The sequence below is a fragment of the Dama dama genome, chromosome 25 (genome assembly GCF_033118175.1).
Source record: "Dama dama isolate Ldn47 chromosome 25, ASM3311817v1, whole genome shotgun sequence".
In the NCBI taxonomy this organism is placed as follows: domain Eukaryota; kingdom Metazoa; phylum Chordata; class Mammalia; order Artiodactyla; family Cervidae; genus Dama; species Dama dama.
In genome coordinates, this window is record NC_083705.1 from 38943460 (window position 1) to 38969543 (window position 26084).

General features: G+C 46.5%; 1 protein-coding gene across 2 annotated transcripts in view; it reads right to left on the minus strand.

The window, feature by feature from the left end:
* Window positions 1–8434: 8434 nt before the first annotated feature.
* Window positions 8435–26084, minus strand: part of NIM1K (NIM1 serine/threonine protein kinase) — a 70913-nt gene continuing 53263 nt past the window's right edge. For both annotated transcript variants that reach the window (XM_061129543.1, XM_061129542.1), the window contains 2 exons: window positions 12424–12692; window positions 8435–9284 (listed from right to left, as the gene is read on the minus strand). In XM_061129543.1, the coding sequence (XP_060985526.1) occupies window positions 8535–9284; window positions 12424–12692 (1019 nt within the window). In that variant the 3' untranslated portion in view covers window positions 8435–8534. The remainder of the gene's footprint in view (window positions 9285–12423; window positions 12693–26084) is intronic.

The window sequence follows — 26084 nt, forward strand, 5'->3', positions numbered from 1 at the left end:
AGATAAGGCCTGTGTTCTCGAATCCTGCAGTTCTAGGAATTCTAGATCCTAATTCTGCAAAGTCTAAGATCCTAATTAATATGACTGAGAATTCTATCCTTCCCCTTCTCCTTTTTGGAGTTTTTGCAGTTATTTATTTTTTTTACCTTCTGGATTTTGTTTATTTCATGAATAGTGATGGGTACATTGAAGATGAATGCTAGACAGAACTCAAACAGATGCAGACTGCTACTTCTGATCCTCCTGGGACTTGGTTGAAACCCTTCATCTCTTGTTTGCTGTTTGAAATGTCCTGACACACTAAAGTAGAAGTGGAGAGACCAAGGAATGTAACAGGATCTTTAAATAATTTAGAGCTATGTAATCTTCATATAAAAGCAAACACGTTCTTTAATATTTCTAGCAACCACTCTTAATTAAATTAGAAGTTCCTATTTTTTTCCTAGTTAGTGGGAGAAAGAAATAATTGACCTGTGGGTTTTTTTTCCCCCCTCAAACTAGTACAAAGTCAATACTATGGTGCTGAAGATTATGAATACCAAGCTTCAGGAAGTTTATATATTATCAGGGGTCTAGCTTACAACAAAAAATGTACTTTTCATTTTAAATGTGTAGAAGTGCAAAACAAAGAATTCACCTTTTCTTTGTCCTATTTCATTACTGTGTAGGCATCTAGAGTAAAAAATAATGAAAGTTTTGAACTAAAGCTTCCTTTTGCCTCCAGCTCTTTCTGCATGCTATTAAACTAGCACCTCCACTTCATCTCAGCAAAGCCTTATTGACCTTTGGGTATCTCTGTTCAAGATCTGCTTCCTCCCTGAAGGCTGCCTGGACTACCTGAGTAGTAAGCACTTCTCACCCTACATATCAGACTTCCTTATTTAAACTTGTCAAGTACTGAGGCATCTGGCCCCTGCCTATTCAGTATCACTAAGGCCTCCCATGTTTTCATTGCCGCGCTTTCTCTGCTCCTCAAATATGCCAAGTTTATTCCACCCTGGGCGTCCCTGATGGCTCAGAGGGTACAGAATCTAACTGCAGTGCAGGAGACCCAGGTTCAGTCCCTGGGTCAGGAAGGTCCCCTGGAGAAGGGAAGGGCTACCCACTTCAGTATTCTTGCCTGGAGAATTCCATGGACAGAGGAGCCTGGCAGGCCACAGACCATGGGGTCACAGGGAGTCGGACATGACTGAGCGACTAACACTTTCACTTCGCTTACTGCAGCCTCAGAGCCTCCGATCTGTGGGCCCCACCTCAGGCCTCTCTGCCCTGCCTTCTCCAGCAGTCACGTCTGTGACTGCTGTGTCCACGCGGTCTCTGACCAGGATCTCAGAACATGATGGTACCTCTCTTGGGATTCCTGCTGCACACCCCTCGTTTTGGTCTTACTGTGATATAAAGTCCACACAGAGGTCATTGGAACTCATAATTTCATGGCCCAGAAGTACAGAGAAGTTAAGTTCCCACAGGGCCACTCTTGACAAGAGTGGACCCTTACTTGCTGGTCGATAAATGCGTCCTCCTCTCCCTCGCCTGGGCAGGGAAGCCTTCCAGACTGGTAGTTCCTCTGCTGAACTCCAGTCGCCTGATAGCTCACTTGGTAAAGAATCCGCCTGCAATGCAGGAGACCCTGGTTCAATCCTGGGTCGGAAAGATCCCCTGGAGAAGGGATAGGCTACCTACTCCAGTGTTCTTGGACTTCCCTTGTGGCTCAGCTGGTAAAGAATCCTCCCGCGATATGGGAGACCTGGGTTCAGTCCCCGGGTTGAGAAGATCCCGTGGAGAAGGGAAAGGCTACCCACTCCGGTATTCTGGTCTAGAGGATTCCATGGACTATACAGTCCATGGGGTCACAAAGAGTCGGACATGACTGAGAGACTTTCACTTCACTTCACTTCAGCCAATTTGGCAACACGTCCTTTTATTGGCTTGCCTCTTTTATATTTCATTTCTGCATTGTAGGAACATTTCCCAAATAAATGACTTACATGGAAGCCTCTGTCTCAGGCTCTGTTCTTTTGGAGAAGCCAGGCTAATAACAGTTGGTACCCAGAACAGCCTGACCCTCAGGATAGATGGTTGGAGCTGGTTTACCAACAGTCAAGGCAAAAACCCCACTGCTATTTGTAGTAGGCAGAATGGTTTCTGCCCCCCAGCCAAAGATCTCTGCCTCTGGGAACCTATGAATATGTGACCTTACATGACAAAACCAGAAGTGATCAAGACTGAGGACCTTGCAATGGGGAGATAGCCTAGATTGTCCGGATAGGCCCGACATAATCACAGAGTCCCTTAAAAGCAGAGAACCTTTCTGGGCTGTAGTCAGAATGAGATGTGACTATAAAAGGATGACCAAAGAGATGGCCTGTTCCTAACTTTGAAGATGGGGAAAGATCACGAGCCAAGGCATATGGGCCACCTCTACGAGCAGGTAAAACCAGTGGGTGCTCCCCTGATGAGGAACCAGGCCTGATGCCACCTGGATCTTAGCCCAAAGAGACACATGATGGACTTCTGTCTCACAGCACTGTCAATAGAATGCTAATGTGCTGTTGGTAAGCAGGGTGCTGACAACCCTGGCTTGCAGGAGCATCACGATTACTACTGAGACTGTGGTCTGCAGGTATAGATGGAAGATGAGATACTGGATCATGTGGTACCTGTGGCACCTGATGGAATGGGGCACTGATAAAGCCTCTGGATCTGGCTAGCTTTTGTTAACTGTTTTGGAAACCCGTGGGGCTTGGGGGGCGGGGGGGCAATGACAGGTTTAAGTCAACTATCAGCTCAAGGTTGAGGGCAGGAGGAAAAGGGGGGTGACAGGATGAGATGGTTGGATGGCATCATTGACTCCATGGACTCGAGTTTGAGCAAGCTCCAGGAGATAGTGAAGGACAGGAAAGACTGGCGTGCTGCAGTCCATGGGGTCACAAGGAGTCAGACATGACTGAGAAACTGAACGACAACAATCAGCTCAAGGTATACTGAAAGCCCACGGGCCTTTGATGTGCGTTAACGAGAGCTTCTCTCCTGTAGCAGAGAGAAAACTACATAAAACAGGCACAGGTCTATTGTAAGGCAGGCTGAGCTGCAAAGGAAATAAAATACTCAGTCTTGACCATTACGTATCAAAGTTGCAGCCTCAATAACAAGAGTAGGACAAGGCAGGGTAAACAGGGTAGATGATCCTGCAAATGCTGAACACCAGGATCCCGCGAGTGTGGGGCTGGTAGGAGCAGCTCGTACTTCCTTTCCTGAAAAGCCTGCCGATACCTTTAGTGAGACCGACACCCGAGGATGCTTGACCTCCTCAAGATGTTCTTCCAACACCCTTATTCTCCAAACAAGGAACTGGTCCTGTCTCAACATAGTCTGAGCAGAGAAATACAACCTCTGTCAGGGAGAAAGTACCCAGACACTGAGGGGATTACAGAACCTAGCTAGTATGCTACTGTCAGGAACCAAAAGGGAGTGTGTGCCAGTGGATCCTGAGGGTAGCAAGCCGGGGATGGAGGTGGAGGCAGGATGATGGAGAGTTTATTATCATGGGAGCCTGTCCCTGTGAGGTGAAGGACACCAGAAGCTGGTCCTAATATTACTGCTGGGATGGCTGCTGGGCTTTGAATGTGAGTCTGGCATACCAGCGAGGTGGAGATGGTGGAACTGCTGTGCTATATGATTAAGGAAAGGCTTAGAAAGTTCCAAGAGGTGTGACTGTTAGAATGGATTCATTATGTGAGTCTGAAGAACCACCTAAGTTCCCAGGCCACTGCCTTCACGCAGGCAACAAAGACTGCGGTGGGGAGGGGGCACCGCAATTTCCACAAGCTCAGTGACGACCGCCCCCTGCAGGCAGGGATGACAGTAGGAAATGCCGTCATGAAACGGGGCGTGCATGGGATTCCAGAATGGCAGAGGCCATGTTATCATTACTTAAATGTCAGAGGCGAGGTGGACATGGGCAGTGAGACTAGAGTGGGAGTCAGGGTGCTCGGTTTGCAGGGCTTTGGGACAATGGCTAACAGACCAGAGTTCTGAGTGACAATTTGTAGAGTGTTACTTGACTTGTATAACCAAAAAGGAAAGAAAAGAGGCAAACTGTGAGCAGAAGGCTGGTGTAGCCTGTCACAATGAGAAAATTATGATTCCAGATCTGAGTTAATTTACAGATCCAGTGCACAGTGAGGGGGGAGCCAAGATTCTGTGACGAAAGGCTCTGCTACAATTGCATATGATATGTGCACCCTGAATGTTTAAGGCCTGTTGGATAAAAATTGTGAACTGAAGTGGACACCAGAGAACCCAAGTACCGTTACAGCCCTATGCGTAGATAGAGGGGATGGAGACCTGTGGAATCCCGGTGGTGGCTGAGTTCTGGCCAAAGTCTGTGTCACACCGAGGGGCTCATCTTGGGGTCCTTTCCTTCATCTCCAAGTACCTATTTGGGATAAACACATTTAGACCCCTGACCTGTGGAGTAAGAACCATTTTGAGAGGAGGCACCACATGGAGACCTCTGAAAGTATGTCATCTCCCCAGCCATGTTAATAACTCGTAACCACATGAGGAAATGCATCAGTCAGTGTCACCATCGGAGAATAAAGGACCCAAAGGTCATAGGTTCCATCCTAACCTCGTTAACGTACTTTAATTTACCCATCAGACTCCTAAAGAGAGCAGATGGCTAACGAAGGATGACGGTGGACTGCTATTAGTCTCAGTTTTCACTGCCATATTGGATGTGAATTTTACACAAAGACTCTAGCATCGATATGCAGCTATTTGGAGGGAAATTTTCATTCTCATTTTACATCAAAAGGGAGGATTAAAAACAGTTCACAGACATACGGAACAGACTTATGGACACCGGGGGCAGGGGTTGGGGAGAAGGAGAGATTAGGACGTATGGAAACAGTGACATGGAAACTTAGTTACCATATGTAAAACAGCCAATGGGAATTTGTTGTATGACTCAGGGAATTCAAACCAGAGCTCTGTAACAACCTAGAGGGGTGGGATGGGGAGGAAGGCGGGAGGGAGGTTCAAGAGGAAGGGGACATGGGTATTCCTCAGGCTGACTTGTGTTGATGTTTGGCAGAAACCAACACAATTCTGTAAAGCAATTAGCCTTCAATTAAAAAATAAATTAAAAATTAAAACAAAAAGCAGTTCACACTTTCCTGGGATAGACAGACATTCTCACTTATTCTATTGCCGTGAGGCAAGGTGAAATCTCCTGCTCTACGTCACAAGATAGTCTAAAAGGGCCATCATCTTGATGTTCTGCAGCACTTTATACTGGTCCATGCGACAGCATTCTAGGCGGATGTGGCATCAGAAAGTAGTGAGTCCTCCAGGGGCCTGTGTGTGTCAGAGTGTGGGTGATAAGTTCTAGGAAAAGGTAGGGGCCAGGCCACACTGATGAAGTGTGTAGGGGACCAGTGACTTGAGGCACATCTCTGTATGTTGCACCTTGTACCATCTATCACTGAGATAGAGACGCAGGGTTTAGTAGGCCTCTCTGGGTTTTGGAAACACACATGTTGCACCTGGTATATTCCTCCAACCCATTTATCAGGGCTGCTGGTTTCAAGGGATGCCACAGAAAAAAGACCTAGTTTCAGGCCTCAGTGCAAATTGCCTTGCTACTCTGACTGCCTAAGTGGTGCTTAAGACCATGGTGTGTTCTCTGGCCACCCCTGCAGACGGTTATAGCACAGCCCTGCAGGATCTGGGAGTGAGGCCACGCTTTCTGCAACAGAAAACTTCTCAGGCTCTTGGCATGTTTCTGGGCCCTAGGAGAGACTGAACACTTGATTATGGGTCACCAAGGGACCAAGCAGATCTCCTCATGAGCTGAGTATTATCAGATCCACAGTCATACATTCAGACAGACAAAGCGACGATTCACCCTCACAGAGCTGACATCTATACAGGATATAGGTTCACCTTTCCTGTCTTCCATGAATCCTCCAAGACCATCATGCCAGGTCCTGGAGAATACCTGATCCATTGTCAAGTATATTACATAACATTGCCTCAAGTACCGCATCTTTGGTAAAAGCAGTGGGGGCAATGGGCACATGACCATGGGATGTACTTCTCTTACTAAGTACCTCAGCAGCAGAAGCAGCCAGCAGAGACAGAGTGATGGAGCGGCTCAATTAAGACACCGGCCATAGGACAGCATCCTGCAGGGCTGGGGTGGAGACCCCCAGGATTCAGTTACATGCTTTAACACTGGCTCATAAATATATGTTCCTTGCTGTTAAAATATATCAGTCTGGGCACCAATGGATGGAAGCAGGATTGACTTTTCTTACTATGACAGTCTCTGATAGCTCAGTTGGTAAAGAATCCACTTGCAATGCAGGAGACCCCAGTTCGATTCCTGGGTCAAGAAGATCCCCTGGAGAAGGGATAGGCTACCCACTCCTGTATTCTTGGGTTTCCCTTGTGACTCAACTGGTAAAGAATCTGCCTTCAATGTTGGAGACCTGGGTTCAATCCCTGGGTTGGGAAGATCCCCTGGAGAAGGGAAATGCTACCCACTCCAGTATTCTGGCCTGAAGAATGCCATGGACTGTATAGTCCATGGGGTCACAAAGAGTCAGAAATGACTGAGTGACTTTCACTCACTCACTCACCATGACAGTCAAGGACCCTCTTGAAGAATTTGTATTTCCTTACTTTGGCCACCTGATGCGAAGAACTGACTCATTGGAAAAGACTGTGATGCTGGGAAAGATTGAAGGCAGGAGGAGAAGGGGAAGACAGAGGATGAGATGGTTGGATAGCATCACCAACTCAATGGACATGAGTTTGAGCAAGCTCCGGGAGCTGGTGATGAACAGGGAAGCTTGGCATTCTGCAGTCCATGGGGTCACAAAGAGTCAGACACGATTGAGTGGTTGACCTGAACTGACTGAGCCACTCACACTTTCACTTCTGACTCCAAAACTGGGGGCAGGGCCTCATAGTCTGTTTTAACATGCCTTCTGGGTGATCCTGCTGACCTGGAACTTGAGAATCACCCCTGGGACTTATTTGACTAATCCTACTGCATTAAGTCCTTCCAGCTCTCACCCCATGAAGGAGACTGACAGCAATGGATCAGACTTAATGGAGGAAGAATATGAGGAGGGCTGGGGGTGGGCTGTGTCCGATCACAGACTTCAGATCCTTTCAGCCATACTTCCTTCTCCAGCCACTGATGCAGCAACCACTGGGGCAAGTTGGGTGGCTTCGCGCAGCCCCTACTTGACCGAATCTTGTCTCAGGGCCAACTGTGTGTACCTCTTACTTCCTGCCCTGGGGTTGCCCTGGCTCTAAGGCATGAGAAGCATGGGGAACCCCCGTGGCCCTCACTCATCACAATCTGGAGGTGCAGGTGGGATCGTGGGGCCCCAGGAGCTGCTGGATAGACACTTTCGCTTTGACTACCCTGGGCGGACTCCTCAGATGTGTTTCCTAAGGCTCCTCAGAGCACCCTACAGGACTGGGTGACAGTCACCTGGAGCACGGGCCACCCTGTAGTGATCCTCCCTGCTTCTCGCCTCTACCCTCCCTCCGGCTCTCTAGGATCACTTCCCAAATCAATCATTCTACATGGTGCCTCTGTCCTAGGTGCTGTTCGGAAGGAACCCCGTCTCAAACGCTTTGCTGCTTGGAAAGCTCACGGCTGGCTTTCCAAGAGTCACTCCTGCTCTCATTCAGATCTCAGATCATTGGCTACTCAAACCGGCCTTCCCCAACATCTAATACAAAGTGGCAGCTCTCTGACATCAGATTACTGTATTTGAATTATCTGTGTAGCATCTATTACTATCTGATATTTTAGAAAATGTTGTTGCTGTTGTTAGTACCTTTGTTCAGCACGAGACTATTCCACACAGGAGAGGAAGGACTTGGCCTATTTTCTATTTTGCAGGATCTTAAACAATACCTGGTATATGGTAATGTAACACAATGTGTGTGCTCAGTCCTGTCTGACTCTTTGCAATCCTGTGGACTGCAGCCCGCCAGGCTCCTCTGTCCATGGGGATCCTCCAGGCAAGAATACTGGAATGGGTTGCCCATTTCCTCCTCCAGGGGATCTTCCCAACCCAGGGATTGAGCCCATGTCTCTTGTGTCTCCTGCATTGACAGACAGATTCTTTACCACTGAGCTAGCTGGGAAATTCATTCAGCAGTGGGATTCAAATCCACACCTCCAGGGGAGACTGCAACCTGAACACAGCACCCTGGACTGCTTGGCCATCCTATTTTGCAGCACCTTAAAGCATGCATAGCACGTGGTTGGCACTGTGTATATATTCTTCAATTAACTGAATGAAGGCTAGACTTTGAGAACAAGACAAGATTGCAAACCAAGCTAGAATCTGAGCTAACAAACATTTGGGAGGGGCAGGGGGAAATGCATATCTTCAATTTAAATTTATTTAAAAATTACAAAAAGTCTCCACTCAAGTTGGTGAAAAAAATTTAAAAGCAGCAACAACGATCTTAGTTAATTACCAGCAGTCTAATGCAATTTATAAAATTGAACAAAATTTGGATGTGTGTCTTATGCCTCTATAAACACGGGATCCTTTCTTGAGGTCCTTGTCTTTAGGGTCTGGTAGTATCATTATTGGAACACTTTCCAAAGCCTTTTTCTTTTGGACTCTATGCAGAATAATTCGATAGACCCCTGTGATGGAGCTTCGGGCATCTCTCCCTTGGTTATTGCGAATGTGCTCTTCGGTAATGCCCAAGTGTTCTAAAGTGCTTTTGACCTCATTTTCTTCTTCTTTGAGGCTGCTGGTCTCTGACAAATGTTTGGGATCTAGCTGGAAAGGCTCCAAAGGGGTGGGGTATGGCACCCCTTGCATCCACTCATTGTTCATGATGGAGTCGATTCCGTACCTCTCCGTGGGTACTGGCTGGAGGACTCCCCGGATGAGGCGGAGGCAGGGCTCTGACACATGTGGAGGCACGCTATAGGTGCCTTCCAGGATGCTCTTCTTCAGGTTGGCCACCGTCTCTGCCCGAAATGGCATGGTGCCAGTCACCATGAAGTAGAGAAGCACCCCCAAGGCCCAGATGTCCACATAAACGCCGACGTAGTGCTCATCTCGAAAAAGTTCTGGCGCCGCGTAGGGTGGAGACCCACAGAAAGTGTTCAGCATTTCACCTTTTTTACTGACTGTGCTGAATCCAAAGTCGCCCACCTTCACACAAGTATTATTGGTATAGAACACATTTTCTGCTTTCAGATCTCTGTGAATAATTTGGTTTTCATGCTGTGGAAGAAGACAAAGAAGGGAAAGTTATCATTCTCAAAGTAAAAACCAACATTAAAGATACAGTAGTTGCTCTGAAACAGTGAGGTGATGTTGGCGTAACAATAGAAATTCAATGGAGATCAACTTAAGTCATATCAGACCTCAGACCTTGCGAGCTGCCCTGGCATAATCTTTAGCCAAATGTAAAACCCGAACCCTCCAAGCAGACCAAAGGTTCTGTTCTATGGTGTCAAGACTGAAGTCTGTCCCACACACATGGACTCAGGAATGAGTGCCAGAAGAAAGACTTAGATCAGCTTCCCTCATAGTTCAGTTGGTAAACAATCTGCCTGCAATGCAGAAGACCTGGGTTCAATTCCTGGGTTGGGAAGATCTCCTGGAGAAGGGAATGGCAACCCACTCCAGTATTCTTGCCTGGAGAATTCCATGGACAAAGGAGTTTGGCAGGCCACTGTCCACGGGGTCACAAGAGTCGGACAAGACTTAGCAACTAAAGAGAGAGAGAGAAAGACCTAGATCTTGTGAAACACGATGAAACAGTAATCCTTCACCTCTGAGACCATATATGGGTTTTCCTGGCTGAGCAATCTCTTGACTAGGGCCAACCTCAAGAAGTAAAAGAGCCCTCCTCTGACCCCCTACCCCTGCTCCTTTGGATGGGCTCCTCTAACTTTATATAATTCAGGAGAAGGGAGCAAGTTATAGTGGGCAAGTTTCTGGCAGCAGATCCCATCCCACCCTTGCATTCTGGATCCATACAACCTTGAAGACTCTTGACCAGTTTAATGCCAAGGGCGCTTGGGAAATGGTTTTATGCTAATTTTCTGGATGGACCTTCTGGGGTAAGAATCCAGGCTTTGGAGCCTGACCGTTTGATTAGTTCTAGGTTCAACTATACCGGCTGTGTATGTGAGTGTCAGCTTCCTTCTTTGTAAAACAGAACACTGAGTACCACCTCCTAAGGCTCTTATATGGACTTCCCTGGTAGCTCAGATGGTAGTCTCCCAGCAATGCAGGAGACCTGGGTTCAATCCCTGGGTTGGGAAGATCCCCTGGAGAAGGAAATGGCAACCCACTCCAGTATTCTTGTCTGGAAAATCCCGTGGACTGAAGAGCCTGGTGGGTTAGACCCCATGGGGTGGCAAAGAGTCGGACACGACTGAGGGACTAACACACACACAAAGCTCTTGTGAGATCTGTAAGTGATGCTTGTGAGAACTGTAAGTGATGCTGTATCTGCAGTGTCCAGCATGGTCCCAGCATACAGCAGGCAAACCCAATAAAATCCAGATCTACGCCTGTCATCCTCTCTCTTGGAGACCCAAGAGCTGGAGAAAGTCACGGTATGGAGCCTCAGAGGACTCAGCCTGCATTCTCGACTGCTGGATCCTCTCTGCTCTCCTGCCTGATCTCTTTTCCGAGTAGAATGTGGAAGACTCCGATCATCTGCTCCACTGCTTCGTATTTGTTGTTCAGTCGCTCAGTTATATCTGACTCTTTGTGACTCCATGGACTGCAGCACTCCAGACTTCCCTGTCCTTCACTATCTCCCAGAGTTTGTTCAAACTCATGTCCATTGAGTCGGTGGTGCCATCCAACCATTTCGTCCTCTGTCATCCCCTTTTCCTGCCCTCAAACTTTCCCAGCATGAGGGTTTTTTCCAACGAGTTGGCTGTTCGCATCAGGTGGCCAAAGTACTGGAGCTTCAGCTTCAGCATTATGCGTGGTGTAGGTCTGGCTTAGTTCTCGGCCTGGGGAAAGTCCACCCCAGCACAGAGTCACTTAGGTGACAATCGGTGGGACCACAGGTCTGAAACAGGCACCACTATCAAGCTTAGGTTCTCCCTTGCTCACTTCTTTTTCTTCCCCCTCTCCCTCCCAAATGTGATCTCAGGGTCCCTAGGTCACTATTAATCTGCTAATAATTTGGCCAGGAGCTCACTGATCCCAGTTCTTATCTCACAACATCCAAGCAGGGGAGCAAACTAGATACAGCTTCTCAGCTAACACAGATCCCAGACAAGTGTCTCTTCCTGCCAGTTACACCGAGAGCTGGGCAAACAGGGCGGCCAAAACTTCTGCACTAACAGAGTGGTACAAGTGGTGGTCAGGACTGCAAGTCCGAGTCCTCCTATGTGCCCAGTAATATGGCTGTTGATAGAGAGGACACAGGAGAATCAGTTCATGGAGGGCCTGGGGAGTGTGCTTAAGGAGTTCCAGATTTATCTAAAGAAATAATCAGAGAACTAAAATCAGAAAGACACAAGCAAGTGTTCGTGTGCTGAGCACGAAGTGTTAGTGTGAAGAGCTAGAAGAGTTCATCAAAGGCATGAAGATCAGTGCGGGCTGAGCCCAGACTGAAGAAAGCTTCAGAGAGAGAGACAAGCTGAGCTGGGTCAGCCTGGATGAGATCGGGAATGTGAGGCGTGAGAAGAGGGGAGAGGGCATCCTAGAGGCAGAAGGAAGGCAAGGCCAAGCAGCAGCCAGAAGCCAGCTCTCTGAGTACCAGAAGATGGGGATGGAGGAGTGGGTGTGGGGGGAATGGATGACAGTCATCCAGCTGCTCAGAGTGACTCCTGCCAACTTCCACAGAAGCCAGGAGGCTGCCCTGTAACTGAGGCTCCTGGGCATCGCTTAGGAGGTCAGGAGCACAATCCCAGCCAGACATCGGACTCACACAGAAGGGAAAGCTATCTGCCCTTATAAAGGACTGAAGCCCTCAAGGATGCCTAGATCAGGGGCCCCCGACCCCCAGTATTGGCCCGTGGCCTGTTAGGAACCAGTCTGCACAGCAGGAAGTGAGTGGCAGGTAAGCAAGTGAAGCGTCACCTGTGTTTACCGCCGCTCCCCATCACTCGCGTTACGGCTGAGCTCTGCCAAGGGCATTAGATACTCAAAAGAGTTCGAACCCTACTGTGATCGCTGCATGGGAGGGATCTAGGTTGCAAGCTCCTTATGAGAATCATCCTGAAACCACCCCCTACTCCCTGGTCCATGGAAAACTTGTCTTCCACAAAACTGGTCCCTGGTGCCAAAAAGTTTGGGGACTGCTGGCTTACACAAAGGTAAACTAAAGCCCCATGCTTCCATCGTGGGGGGAATGGGAGCTGTGATCTTCCCTCCTCACCCCGCTCACCATATGCTTCACAGCAGACACAATCTGGGAGAAGATGAGCTTGCTTTCTGCTTCTGAGAACTTCCCTTCCGTGCTGATCTTCCCAAAGAGCTCCCCTCCCCCTGCATACTCCATCACCAGGTGGAGCTTGGATAGAGTCTCCACGACCTCATAAAGGCGGATGATGTTGGGATGGTGCAGTTTTTCCATGCTGGAGATTTCGCGGGATAGTAGCCTTTGGGTTTTCTGGTCTAACTTGGTCTTATCCAGGATCTTAATGGCCACCTTTTCTGGAAAAAAAGAAAAAAAGTCAAAGGATGTGCCTGAGTTCATAGCTGCCTAGAACTGGAAGGAACCTAGTCCTTTTATTTTTATTTTAATAGACACAGAGGTTAAGTGGCTGTTTCTAGCTCAGAGAGCTCCTAGCAATTTTCGAGTTCAACATCGGTGCTGGTCCCTGGGATCGGTGTGACTCTACCATGTACAGGTTTTAATGCCAACTTCTGCCTCCCAAGGAGGTTTCAGTTTGGTGAGGTTTATCCAGTTTTCTGGATAAAGCACTTCTACATAGCCAACAGAGACTCTCTTGATCAGGTCCAAGCCACCCCTTCAGCCTCATTGTCCATCACTCCTGTCCACAGTCCCCACCTCCCCATGTACCCCTCAGTCTGTTACAGAATGTTTTGCAGTTCACTGAAAAGGTCTTGTATATTCACACCTGGGATCTCTTCTCTACCTGCATCTACCAGGACTATTTCTCTATCCAGCTCATCACTCCTTCCCTATCTTTACTCGGTTAATGACAAATAATTCTTCATGGCCAGCCTCAGAAATCACCTCTTCCAGGAAGCCTTCTATGACACCTGTCCCTGGAAGATGACATCCAATTTCTGTGTATTCTCTGTACAATAATCTCAGCACCCTGCCCTGTAAACAATGACTCCTTACTCGTTTCTTCCTCCTACCCCCTTCCCTGCCTGGGCCGTGTTCTGATTTGACTTTGTCAGTGCCCGGCACACCATGTACCAGCATGGGAAACATCAGTGCTCAGTGTGGGTGAAGTGTTAGAGAGCCATGAGGAGATCGGCACTGCAGGGTATGGCTAGTGGGAGGACTAATTGGTAAAATGGTTCTGGATTGTAGTTTGGTTTTACATCTTGAGAGCCTTAAAAATGGTCGAACACTTGACCCAGACTTCTTCCATTTTGGCAGTTAATCTTAAATAATCTGATGCATATACAAGATTGCTTGTGTAAGAAGACGTCGGTGATACAGAGAACAGCTTAGGTGTCTAGCAAGAGATATAGGTAAAGTGTGGTTCACCTATCTCCGCAATGGTACAGAGCTATCAAAAATGGTAAGCACAGTGATTAAAATAATGATGTTGATCTTTATTGATGGACATGAAAAGACATTCAACATAGAACATGTGAGGGGACTTCCCTGGTGGTTCGGTGGTTCAGTGGTTAAGAATCTGCCTCCCAATGCAGGGTACACGGGCAGGATCCCTGGTCCTGGAAGATCCCACATGTGGCGGGACAACTAGACCCATGAGCCAAACTACTGAACCCTGCACTCCAGAGCCTGTGCTCTGAAACAAGAGAAGCCACTGCAATGAAACGTCCGTGCGGTGCAGCTATAGAAAGCCCGTGTGAAGCAACAAGGACTCAGCGCAACCAACAAATAAATAAACATGAAAAACAAAGAACATGAGGAAAAATACAAATTTGCATTTGCATAGGAAAAAAAAATCTGGCAAGATGATAACACACCAAAGTCCTTAGAATAGTTATATTATTAATAGGCAGATTACGGATGGTTTTCCTTTTTTAATTTTCCTACAATTAATTATATAATTAACATCAATAAATTATGTATTAAAAATGGTTAATGTTTGAAAATGAATGAATCTCTACTAAAAACTGACACTTCATTTTTTTTTTGCTCAAACTGGACCAGACTTTGATAAGAACTTTCTAGGCAAGAAAACTTCGGAGAACACAGGACGGGCAAGGCACCTATGTGACCTACTTGAAAAACAATTTCTTTGAAGAACTCTGGCACAGTGGTTGTCCTCAGTCGCTTGGTCATGTCTGACTCTTTGTGACCCCCATGGACTGTAGCCCACCAGGCTTCTCTGTCCATGGAATTCTCCAGGCAAGAATACTGGAGTGGGTTGCCATTTCCTTCTCCAGGGGATCTTCCCAACCCAGAGATCTAACCCAGGTCTCCTGCATTGCAGGTGGCCTCTGAGCCACTAGGGAAGCCCAAGGACACTGGAGTGGGTAGCTTATCCCTTCTGCAGGGGATCGTTCCAGCCCAGGAATCAAACCGGGGTCTCCTGCTTTGCAGGAGGATTCTTTAGCAGCTGAGCTACCAGCTGAGCTTCTATCTTACAGGCGTGAAAATGGAAGCCGCTAGTTTAAAGTAAGAGTGTCAGCGGTTTTGTTAAAGTAGGTCTTCCTGCCCGGAAGACAGCGGCAGGGTTTCCCGGTGCCTGATGTACTGGGATGCACACGCTGGCTCACGGTGTACGCAGTATTGCAATATCATCCGGAGGCTCTACCGAGCGGAACCCTGTGGGCTCCCGCGCCCTCCCTCCGCAGACCATCCTCCAGGCAGAGGGACGGACCGCCACGGCCAGCCCCCCGGGGTAGGGAGAGATGGATGGGGGGGGGGGGGGGAGGGTTGGGAGGGATTGTTGGGGAGGTAGGGCCCCACCCCCGCCTCGTCGTGGCTTTCCTATTCTTCAGTCTTTGGGATTAAGAACCCGGGCAGCTGTTCACTTGAAACAGAAACTGGTTTTGCGTAGCCCGTTGGGCGAGCTGTTATTAATTTTTTTTATAATTCGCACAGCACACAATCCACCCATGGTGTGCAATTCCATGGCTTTTTAGTACACTTGGAATTGTAAAGCCATCCCCACAATGCAGGAGACCTGGGTTTGATCCCTGGATCGGGAAGACCACCTGGATGTAGGGCGCGAGCTGCTCTTTTTAAGGGCTGGAATAATGAATTCCGTCCTTGAGTCTGGCAGCTTGACCCTAGGAGAGGCCGCCTCTCCGCCCGGTCCTCCCGGCGCCCGCCCGGCTTCAGTTCAGGCGCGGGTCCTTCTCTGCCGCCCCCTCCCGCCCGGGAGCGGCACGCTGGCTAATTGCGCTGCGTGCAGGTCAGGCGGCTGTCTCAAACCGCCCTTTAACACCATTGTGGTTTTGGTTTTTCAATTGTATACCTGAGTGGTTGTGAGCAGAGGCTGCCCTCCCGGGGCCGGGGTCAGAGTGAGGCAAGAGAGGAGCTGTGGGGGGAAGCCCTTCCTGACATTCCACACCCTATGCCTGCTCACTCTAGTCCCAACCTGCTGCCTCCACTTGTGTTCAATCAGATTCTAGCCATGCCTCCTCTAACGTTAATGTACAATCACAGGAAGCATTTAAAAAGCCCTGGTGTTCTGGATTGCCACTCAGTGGTAGAAATCGCAGTTCCATGAAGAACTAGGTCTCTAAGGCCACCCCTTCCACAAATGTTCAAGCAGTACCTACTGTGTTCCGGATGGTGAGGAAGACCGACATGTGAGACAGAGGGACTTTGAGAAAAACCTTAGTGCACTGTGGCACGTGTTAGGAAGGGGTGCAGACGGGAGAACAGAGACCTCCCCACTCAGAAGTGACACGCCCTGTGACCAGGCGGTGAGGAAGGAGGCCCAATACCTGGCCACGGGAAGGAGAGAGTGTGCCAGGTCTGGGCAAGATGTCGTGTTTGCGTCTGAGGATCCCACTGTGTTGGACATTGAGAATTGGAGGGGTGGGGTGGAGGGGAAGGAGTCACTAACCAGCCCGGAGCAGTAGGCAGGTGTCACATTACCCAGAGCCTTAGAAGTTTTTTCAAGAAATGTAGCCTTGGGTCTTCCCTGGTGGTCCAGTGGTTAAGAATCTGCCTTCCAATGCAGGGGAACTTCGAGTCCTGGTGGGGGAACTAAGACCCCCACATGCCTCAGGGCAACTAAGCCAGCCCGCCCCATGCCCTGTCACTGCTACTAGAGAGAAGCCTGTGCACTTCAACGAAAGGTCCCACATGCTGCAACTAAAACCTGATGCAGCCAAATAAAGAAATATTTTTTTAAAAAAGAAAGAAAGAAATGTAGCTTTGAAGGAAGGAAATGAAGAAATAGGTTATACGTGGAAAAAAAATGTTGCCTGACCTATCAGTAAGCAAAGAATGTTGCAGCCATCAAGCCTTCACATTAGAGCTGCTGAAGGTGAGCCCTGAGGGAACTGAGGATGGAAATGGGATGTCAGCCATCAAGCAGTCAGCCCTGCAATCACCCCCATCTGCAACCCCAGCCCCCTGCACCCGAGGAGACTCAGGATGAGAAAGCACAGGATATTGGCTCCATTAGCTGAGGTGCATATCCAAGGAATGATTTCAATGAGTCCAGACTCGCATCTTCCCAGACATAGAAAAGCGCTGAATTCCTTAACTTGGAATATCTGGTTCTCTTTAAGAGTAATCTTTTGAACTTCTGACTATCTGGTCTTTCTTGCAAGAACTCCTATATATTCTGACGACTCCTTTACCACTTCAGAGCAATCTCTCAGAGATATCTGAGAGACTGTGTCCCCCGCTTAAGTCCTCAGTTTTGTCTGATGAATAAAAGACAATTCTCAACTTTTAGGCTGTGCTTTTCATTTTCAGTTGACAAGGACAGGTTAAGAGGTACAAACTTCCAGTTATAAAATAAAGGTCACAAGGATGTAATATATAGTTTAGGGAATATAGTCAATAATATTATAATAACTCTATATGATGACAGATGACTTATGGTGATCATTTTATATTGTATAAAAATATTGGATCACTATGTTGTATACCTGAAAGTAATATAATTTCTTCTTATCAGGGAAGCCCATTATAATATTGTAAGTTAATTGCACTTCAAATTTTTTAAAAATTGCCATTATTTTTAGAGAAGAGTAAAACATTTTATTCTTAACATTTATTCTTAAAATGTGGGAAGACATTTTAAGATTTTAAGGGATTGTCATAATCTTATTTCCATTTTATTCTTTTTTTAAAAAATTTTTTTGGCTGCACTGGGTCTTCCTTACAGTGAGCAGGATTTCTCTAGTTGCAGCTTGAAGGTTTTCATTGTTGTGGAGCACAAGCTCTAGAATGTGCAGGCTCTCTAGTTGTGGTGTGAGGGCTTAGCTGCTCTGAGGCATCTGGGATCTTAGTTCCCCAACCAGGAATCGAACCCATGTCCCCTAAGTTGCAAGGTGGAGTCTTAATCACTAGACCATCAGGGAAGCCCCTAATTTCCATTTTAGAATGGGTACCCAGGCTGCAGTGTGGGGAATGGATAGGAGCAGAGGATGCCTAAGAGCAGGGCAGTGTTTTCGGAGGGGATGATAGCAATGGCAGAGAGAGGACTCTTGGTCGTGGCAGAGAGGAAAGAAAGAGGCAGAGAAATTTGAAAGGTTACTCCCCTTTCTCTAAATTTAGTGAAAAGACTGGCACATTCTTTAAACCAGGACTTGCAAACTCAAATGTCTCTAGAGGCTAGGGTGGAAATAAGGTGGCAGGCTTACTGGAAGGCAACAGGGAGTGGTGGGAACTGTGGCCTCCTGAGGAGTACCTGCCTCAGAGCAAAGGGGCAGCTGCTGCTCAACTGCAGACAATCCTTACTATTGGGAATGTAGACTCAGTGTTGCCAAATCGAATGTTTTTCAAGAGACATAGGAATTGTAATGCAATCATTCTAATCATTAAATGTCAACAACCACTTCAAAGTTTTCAAACTTAGAGTGGATCAACCAAAAATCTGTCTTTAGGACCAAAGAGATAAGGGGAAGGAAAAGATACTAGAACCTAGAGAGTGCTGTGTAGAGACAGCTGCTTGAGAGGAGCTGGGACCATTCTTCCAGAGTACAGCGGACCCAAATCAACCTCACAGTCAGGCTGGGGGGACAGAGCTCAGATTCTCACTCTCCTTCCTTTGATCCCCTGCAAGATCTCCCTACAAACCAAAGCCAGCTGGAACCTAGAGGACTACAGGCTGGAATAGAGAGGAAAATGAGGCGTGGAAAATGGACCTGGGGAAGCAGATGGGAGATGTCCAGCACAGCAGGCTTGGAGGGTGAGAGAGCAGGATGCAGTCAAGTGAAAAACAAGCGGAGGTACCCCGAGTCATGGAGTCAGGGAAGATTTTTTTAACACCTTCCCTGGAGTCTAGGTGTTAACTAGAGGAAAGTAGGGGAGAAGCAAAAAGAAGATATATATATGGAGGTGAGTATATATATAGGGGTGTATAGGGATGTATAGGAGAAAAGACCTTGAGGCAGGAAAGCCCCTGACACCTTAGGGGACTGGTCTATACACCTTTTTGATTAGCTTCCCTTACTAATAAAACATTTTTAAGCACTGCTCTAATATATGTATATTTATAAATTAGATGCATGCACTATTTATATCTTTTTGCCTTTTCATACTGTTCATGGTGTTCTCAAGGCAAGAATACTGAAGTGGTTTGCCATTCCCTTTTCCAGTGGGCCACATGTCAGAGGAGAAGGGGATGACAGAGGATGAGACGGTTGGATGGCATCACCGACTCAATGGACATGAGTTTGAGTAAGTTCCAGGAGTTGCTGATGGACAGGGAGGCCTGGCGTGCTGCAGTCCATGGAGTCACAAAGAATTGGACATGACTGAGTGACTGAACTGTAACTATAAATATACACACTGTTAATATATGTAATCATAGATATTAAAAACCATGCAATTACAAATAAATATTTAAAAAGGCTTTGATATTTTCCTCCCTCATCCCAGTGGGCACCCCCACTTAGGCACCTCCTGGGATACATGAACCCTACTTTGGAGACCACTGCCTCCGAGGAACTGAAAGCAGAGAGTGGAACTGGCACATGGGGAATGAAGGAAAAGATAAGCCAAGATGAAGCCGGAGAGTCAGTCAGGACCAAAGTCCCTGAGTCATATTCTGGACCTCAGATTAAGGACATTGAGAAACCATGGGAAAGCTCTTTTACTTTTTTCTTTATTTTATATTGGAGTGTAGCTGATCAGACGGTGAAGAATCTGGGGAGACCTGGGTTCGATCCCTGGGTTGGGAAGATCCCCTGGGGAAGGGCACAGCAACCCACTGCAGTATTCTTGCCTGGAGACTCCCATGGACAGAGGACCCTGGTGGGCTACAGTCCACAGGGTCACAAAGATTCAGACACAACTGAGTCTCTAAGCACAGCGCAGCACATAGTTGATAAACAACAATGTTGTGTTCGTTTCAGCTGAACAGCAAAGTGATTTCAGTTATGCATGTATCCATTCTTTTTCAAATTCTTTTCCCATTTAGGTTGTTACATAATATTGAGCAGAGTTCCCTGTGCTACACAGTAAGGCCTTGTTACTTACCCATTTGAAATACAGCAGTGTCAATCCCAGACTCCCTAACTATCCCCCCTGCCCCCCACCCTTCCCCTCTGGTAACCAAAAGAAACCACTAGAAAGTTTCAAAAAGAGCTCGCTTACATGACCAGGCTTGCATTTTCTAAAAGATCACTTCTGGCTGCAGTGTGGATAAACACGGATGAGGGAGACAGATTACAACAGCTTAATCAACTAGGATAGGGTGAGACATTTAGAAGGCGGAGTCAGTAGGACTGGGGGTTCAGCTAAGGTTTAGGGTTGAAGAAGAGGTCAAGGTTTCTGGGTTGAGGAACTGAGAGGATGAGGGCATGTGCTGGAGAAGCATCTTTATTGTTGTTGGCATGGATTTGTGTGCTCCCTCAGCATCTCTGCTCTCTCTCTCATCCTATTCACTCAGCTAAAACATACCTGGTTACACCCAGCCTCTCACCTACTCTGCCTGTGCCCATGCAGTGACGATGATGGCTTGTCTCACTTTGAATTCATCATTTATTACCTTGGGTGCGTCTGTAATGCTCCTGGCAAACACTTTTTTGTCTGGTCCAATAACACCCCTACACTTTTAGATGATACTTTGATGGCTTCTTTTCTCCCATCAGTTCTTTAATACTTTCTCTCCTTGCTCATAGCTGAGTGACTTTGCTTTCTATTTTATTGAGTAAAGAAAGCAATAAAAGAGAATTTCCTCAAGTCTTCCAACCTACCTGAATCTGTGCTCATAAACTCTGTCTTCCTTTCTGTTCCTCTGGATAAACGGTCCCTGCTCTTACCTAAGGCCTGGCTAAGATGCCTCTATGTGTTGAATAGATTCCATCTACTCTCATCTACTCAAGAATAGGCATCCAAAATTTCTTCCCTCTCTCCTGCATCATCAATTTTAACCTTTCTACTTAATCTTTTCCATCTGCATACATTCATGCTATTTACCCATCTAAAAAAATGAAAAATCTTCCCAACAAAAATACATGCATGCTAGCAAAAGACTGTACTAGAATATTCATAGTAACATTATTCATAGTAGCCCCAAATTGGAAACTATCCTCATGTTCATCAATAGTAGATTGCATAAATTATAATATATTCATACAATGAGCTGCTGTATAGCATAAGAATGAAGCATCTAAACTACACAAAATAATAGAAATGGTTTTCCCCCAATTTTTCTTTTTTTTTGGCTGTGCTGTGCGGTTTGCACCAGCGATTGAACTAGGGACCCTGGCAGTTGGCTCCTAATCACTGGACCGCCAGGGAAGTCCCTGGTTTTCACAAATTTACTATTAAGCACATGAAATAAGACAAAAGAAGACACACTCTATGAGGTCATTTACATCAAGTTTTACAGGTAATCTGTGATGTTAAAAGTCAGGATAGTGGTTACACTTGTTCAGTCGCCACATCATGTCCTACTCTTTTGAGACTCCATGGACTATAGTCCACCAGGTTCCTCTGTCCATGGGATTTCCCAGGCAAGAATACTGGAATGGGTTGCCATTTCCTTCTCCAGGGGATCTTCCCGACCCAGGGATCAAACCCGGGTCTCCTGCATTGGCAGGTGGATTCTCTACCACTGAGCCCCCAGGAGAGCCCAGTTATACATGGGGATGTAGTAAATAGAAGCGGGGATGGGGAGCCTCTGAAGTCCTGGGCATGTTTTCTCTTGAACTTGGTGGGGGTTATATAGGTCTTTTTCAGTTTGGAAAATTCATTTAACTGAATATTTCAGATTTAAAACCTGCGTTTTTGTGTTTATGTACACTGAACATCTTTAAAAGTTTTTGAGAAGCCACAGAAAAACCTCTCTCGACCTCACTTTCCCCTTCAGCATTAGACCTCTTTTTCTCATTCTCTGTATAGAAAAGCTCCCTTAGAGAGTTGGTTCTATGTCACTGTCTCCGGTTCTCCCACTATATATATATTTTTTTAATTTATCTGTTTATTTAGCTGAGTTGCCAAATAAATCTGAGTTGCGGCACTCAGGCTCTTCTTTGCAGCGCACGTGCTTCTCTAGTTGTGGCGTGCTGCCTCAGGTGCCCCTCAGCATGTGGGATCTTAGTCCCCCAACCAGGGATCAAACCCGTGTCACTGTATTACAAGGCAGATTCTTAACCCCTGGACCACGAGGGAAGTCCCACCCTTGTTATATCTTGAGCCTAAGAGATAATGCTACTAAAAAATGCTCTTCTCAGGGTCACCGCTGACCTCCAAGTTGCTAAGAACAATGGCCAGTTCTCAGGCTTCATCCGTCCTTCTAGAAACATTTTTGTCACTTAGTTTCTGAGAAAACACACACTTGTGGTTTTCCTCTTACCTCTCGCCACTTCGTCTAAGGCTCCTTTGCTGTGTTCTTTTCATCTGCCCAGCCTCTAAATGTTGGACACCTGAAGGCTTAGTCCTTGGCCATCTCTACAATCATTTCCTTGGTGATCCCAGGTGCATAAATACACCTGCCTATAAGACCTCTCCATGGGGTTGTCTCAGTTTGGGTTCTGAGCAGGTCATGAGGTAGTGATTCAACTGCAAACAGTGGATGAGGAATGATACAACTGTACCCAGCAAACAGTGGTAGAAGAAGGAGGAGGTGAGAGAGGAAAGGAAAGGCAGCCAATTAAAGATGTGTTACTAAGCAAGTTATCAGTTAATTCTGCATGACTGTTGGCATAACTGACACCATCCTGGGCCCATACAATTCCTCCTGTCCTTCCACTGACCCTATCCAGGACTTTACCATGCAGTAAATCACTTTTCTGTTGTCAAGAGCTATGTAGTTAACATTGTTGTTTAGTCACTAAGTTGTGTCTGACTCTTTGTGTCCCATGGACTGTAGCCTGCCAGACTACTGTGTCTATGGGATTTTCCAGGCAAGAATACTAGAGTGGGTTGCCATTTCCTTCTCTAGGGGATCTTCCCAACACAGGGATCAAATCCAGGTCTCCTGCATTGGCAGACATTGGCAGGTGGATTTTTTACCCCATAGATATTATTTAAGGATTGTTAAGTTCAGGTGGCCTTTATGCTCTGTTAGTTCCCAAATAATGATAAAGACTTTTGCTGACATATTCCCAGTACCCACAAGACTCGTTACCTTTTCAATCATCTTGATTTAGGAATACACCTCCTGTTTTAAGCGCATACGTACCCCCATATCCTAGGTTAGCTCTAAAATTGTCCCAGTGGCCCTGCAGTGCAGAGTACATCCTACAAATGCTTCCAGATCAGTCTGTCCAATCCTGATCCCACCTTATGAGTAAGTTACCCTTTAATAAACTGATCCATGAGGTTTATGGACCTGACTGCTTCATTTTTCTGTGGGTTTTTTGTTGTTGTTGTTGTTCCCTCCATCCTCCAAAAATCCTGCTGCAAGTTATCATTTGAGTCTTACTACAAGAAGAGTGAGAGAGCGGGGGTACAACAACTAGTGCCAGTAACTGGTTGTTGGATGCTCTTGACAGATGTTAATTCCCCTGTATTTTTGGCCTCCCATGCATGCAGGAAAAGCAGCTCCAGCAGCTAGAGAAAGCCCAGAGGCAAAGAGATGAGAGGCAAAGGTCCGGCTTGCATGCACTGAGATGGTAAGACCCAAAGAGGCACAAGTGAGGCACCAACAGCCTCTGTGTTGTATAACAGGCACGTCCAACGTGTACATTCAATACTGATCTCTTCCACCCCAAACCCGTTCCTCCTAGTCTTCCCAGTTTTGGTAAATGGAAACTATTCTTGCAGTCAAAAACCTTGAGTACTTGACTCTTCCCTTTTACACTCCACTTTCAATCTGTCAGCAAATCCTATTATCTCTACTTCTAAATATAGCCAAAAGCCAGCCCCTTCTCAGCCTCTCACTGCCCTCTTCCTGGCCCAAACCACCATTCTCTCTTGCCTGGATTATTCTGATAGGCTCCCAGGTGATCTCTCCTTTTCTGCCTCTGACCCCTTGCAGCCTATTTTCAACAGAGCAGCCAGGGTGATCCTATTAAGCATAAGCCAGGTCGCATCATTTCTCTGCTCCCTTCAAGGGCTCTGGTTTCCCTTGTAGGGAAAGCCACAGTCCTGACAATGCCGTCCGTGTTGCACATTAGCGATCCATAACCTGGTCCCTGCTGCTCTCCGCTACGACCTGCCTCGGCCATTTCTAGAGTATTACAGGCACTCTCCCACCTTGATGCTCTTCTGCGGACTGTCCCCTCTGCCTGACCACGTTCCCCCATGGACCCCATGGCCAGTTTCCTCATTCTCTTCAGTTCAGTGATCACTGGACTGAGGATCAGTGATCCTCAGGAAGGCTGTCCCTGGGCATCTTGTCTAAAACTGCAGTCCCCAAGGCTCCACCTCCTTCCCTCTGCTCTATCTTCCTTCTTGTCTCTTATCACTACATACCATAATGAATATTTTCCTGGCTCACGTTTGTCTGTCTCTCTCCACTGGAGCATAAGCTCCACAGGACAGACCATTGTCTATTTTGTTCACTGCTGTATTTCCAGTCCCTAGAAAAGTGCTTGTTACATGGGAGGTGATCAACAAATATTTGTTGAATAAATGATCTCATTTAATGCTCACAAGAGCCCAGGATAAGTATCCCCATTGAAGTATAAACTTAAAATTTTTTTTTCATTTACTATCATGTCCCAGGCATCCTCCATGTTACTACAGACTCCCCATAATCGTGATTTTTTTAATAGTTGTGTGACTTCCATCCAGTATATATGCTTTAATGTCCTTGAGCATGCCTGTATCATTGGATCATATAAATTATTTTTAGTCTTTTGCATTATAAATATAGAACATTCTTTTGTTATAGTAATTCTGGACTTTTTCTTAGGATGGATTCACCAAAGCCAATAACTATTCTTAAAGCAAGAAAACATAATTTTATCTATTTTCATTTTATTTTTTTGGCTGCACTGGATCTTCATTGCTGCGCTCAGGCTTTCTCTAGTTGCAGGGAGTGGGGGCTGGTCTTCGATTTGGTGTGTGAGCTTCTCATTGCGGTGGCTTCTCGTGTTGCAGCTGGAGAGTTCTAGAGTGCACGGGCTCAGTAGTTGTGGTGCTGGGACTTAATTGCTCCAAGGCACATCACCTGCATTGGCAGGCAGAGTCTTAACCACTGGACCACCAGAGAAGTCCCTTTAATTTATTTTTTAATTGAAGCACAGTTGATTTACAATATCATGTTAATTTTTGTTGTACAGCAGAATGACGTACACATATTTTCATTATTTTTAATATTCTTTTCCATTTTGGTTTATCCTAGGACACTGAATGTAGTCCCCTGTGCTATACAGTAGGACCTTGTTTATTCACCTGTTTGGGATGTGTAATAACACTCCCAGCCCATCCCTTCCCTACCCTACCCCTCTGGTAACCACAAGTCTATTCTCTACGTCTGTGAGTCTGTTTCTGCTTCACAGACAGGTTCATTTGCATCATATTTTAGATTCCACATAAAAGTGATATCATACATTATTTGTCTTTCTTTTTTCTGACTTATTTCAGTTAATACAATAATCTCTAGTTGCACCCAGCAAGCATCATTTTAAATTGCTGTTTTAATGAATGTACCCAAGAGGAGGGATTGCCTTTAAAAACCAGTGGGGGGTTCCTTGGTGGTCCAGTGGCTAAGATTCTGTGCCGCCACTGCAGGGGGCCTGGGTTCAAGCCCTGGTTGGAGAACTAGATCCCACGTGCTGCAACTAAAGATTCCAAGTGCAGCAACTAAGACTCGATGCAGCCGAATAAATAAAAATAAATATTTTAAAATACAATAAAAAAATAAACACCAGTAGGCCTTATTGGTTAAGCTTTACTAGAGCCTGTGTGAGTCTTCCCAGCTCTGTTCTCCTGGGAGATTACAGTGTGAGGGACCCACCAGAGAGAACTGCCAGACATGGCTCCCTCCCACATCTCTTCTCATTACTGCTGGATTTTCAGAGGACGTTGTTATACTGACTTAATTCACCAAGTATTGTTTGAATGTTTATTACTTATACTGCACGTGGGGGGAGCCTGAGGATCTGTAAGACACAGTGTCTGACACCAAAGAGCCTGTGACCAGGACATACGAGACTTTCACTCTATCTGGATTTGTTAGGCTCCAAACCTTTATTATTCATTCATACTTTCTCTTGGGCTCCAAGATGGTCATTTAGCTCCTCTACTTCATGACCTCTGTGTATCTCCAAGTCAGGGCTTCTAAATCTGCACTCTCAAATTCACTTCTTCTCCAGTAGTCACTATTCAGTATAAGTCAT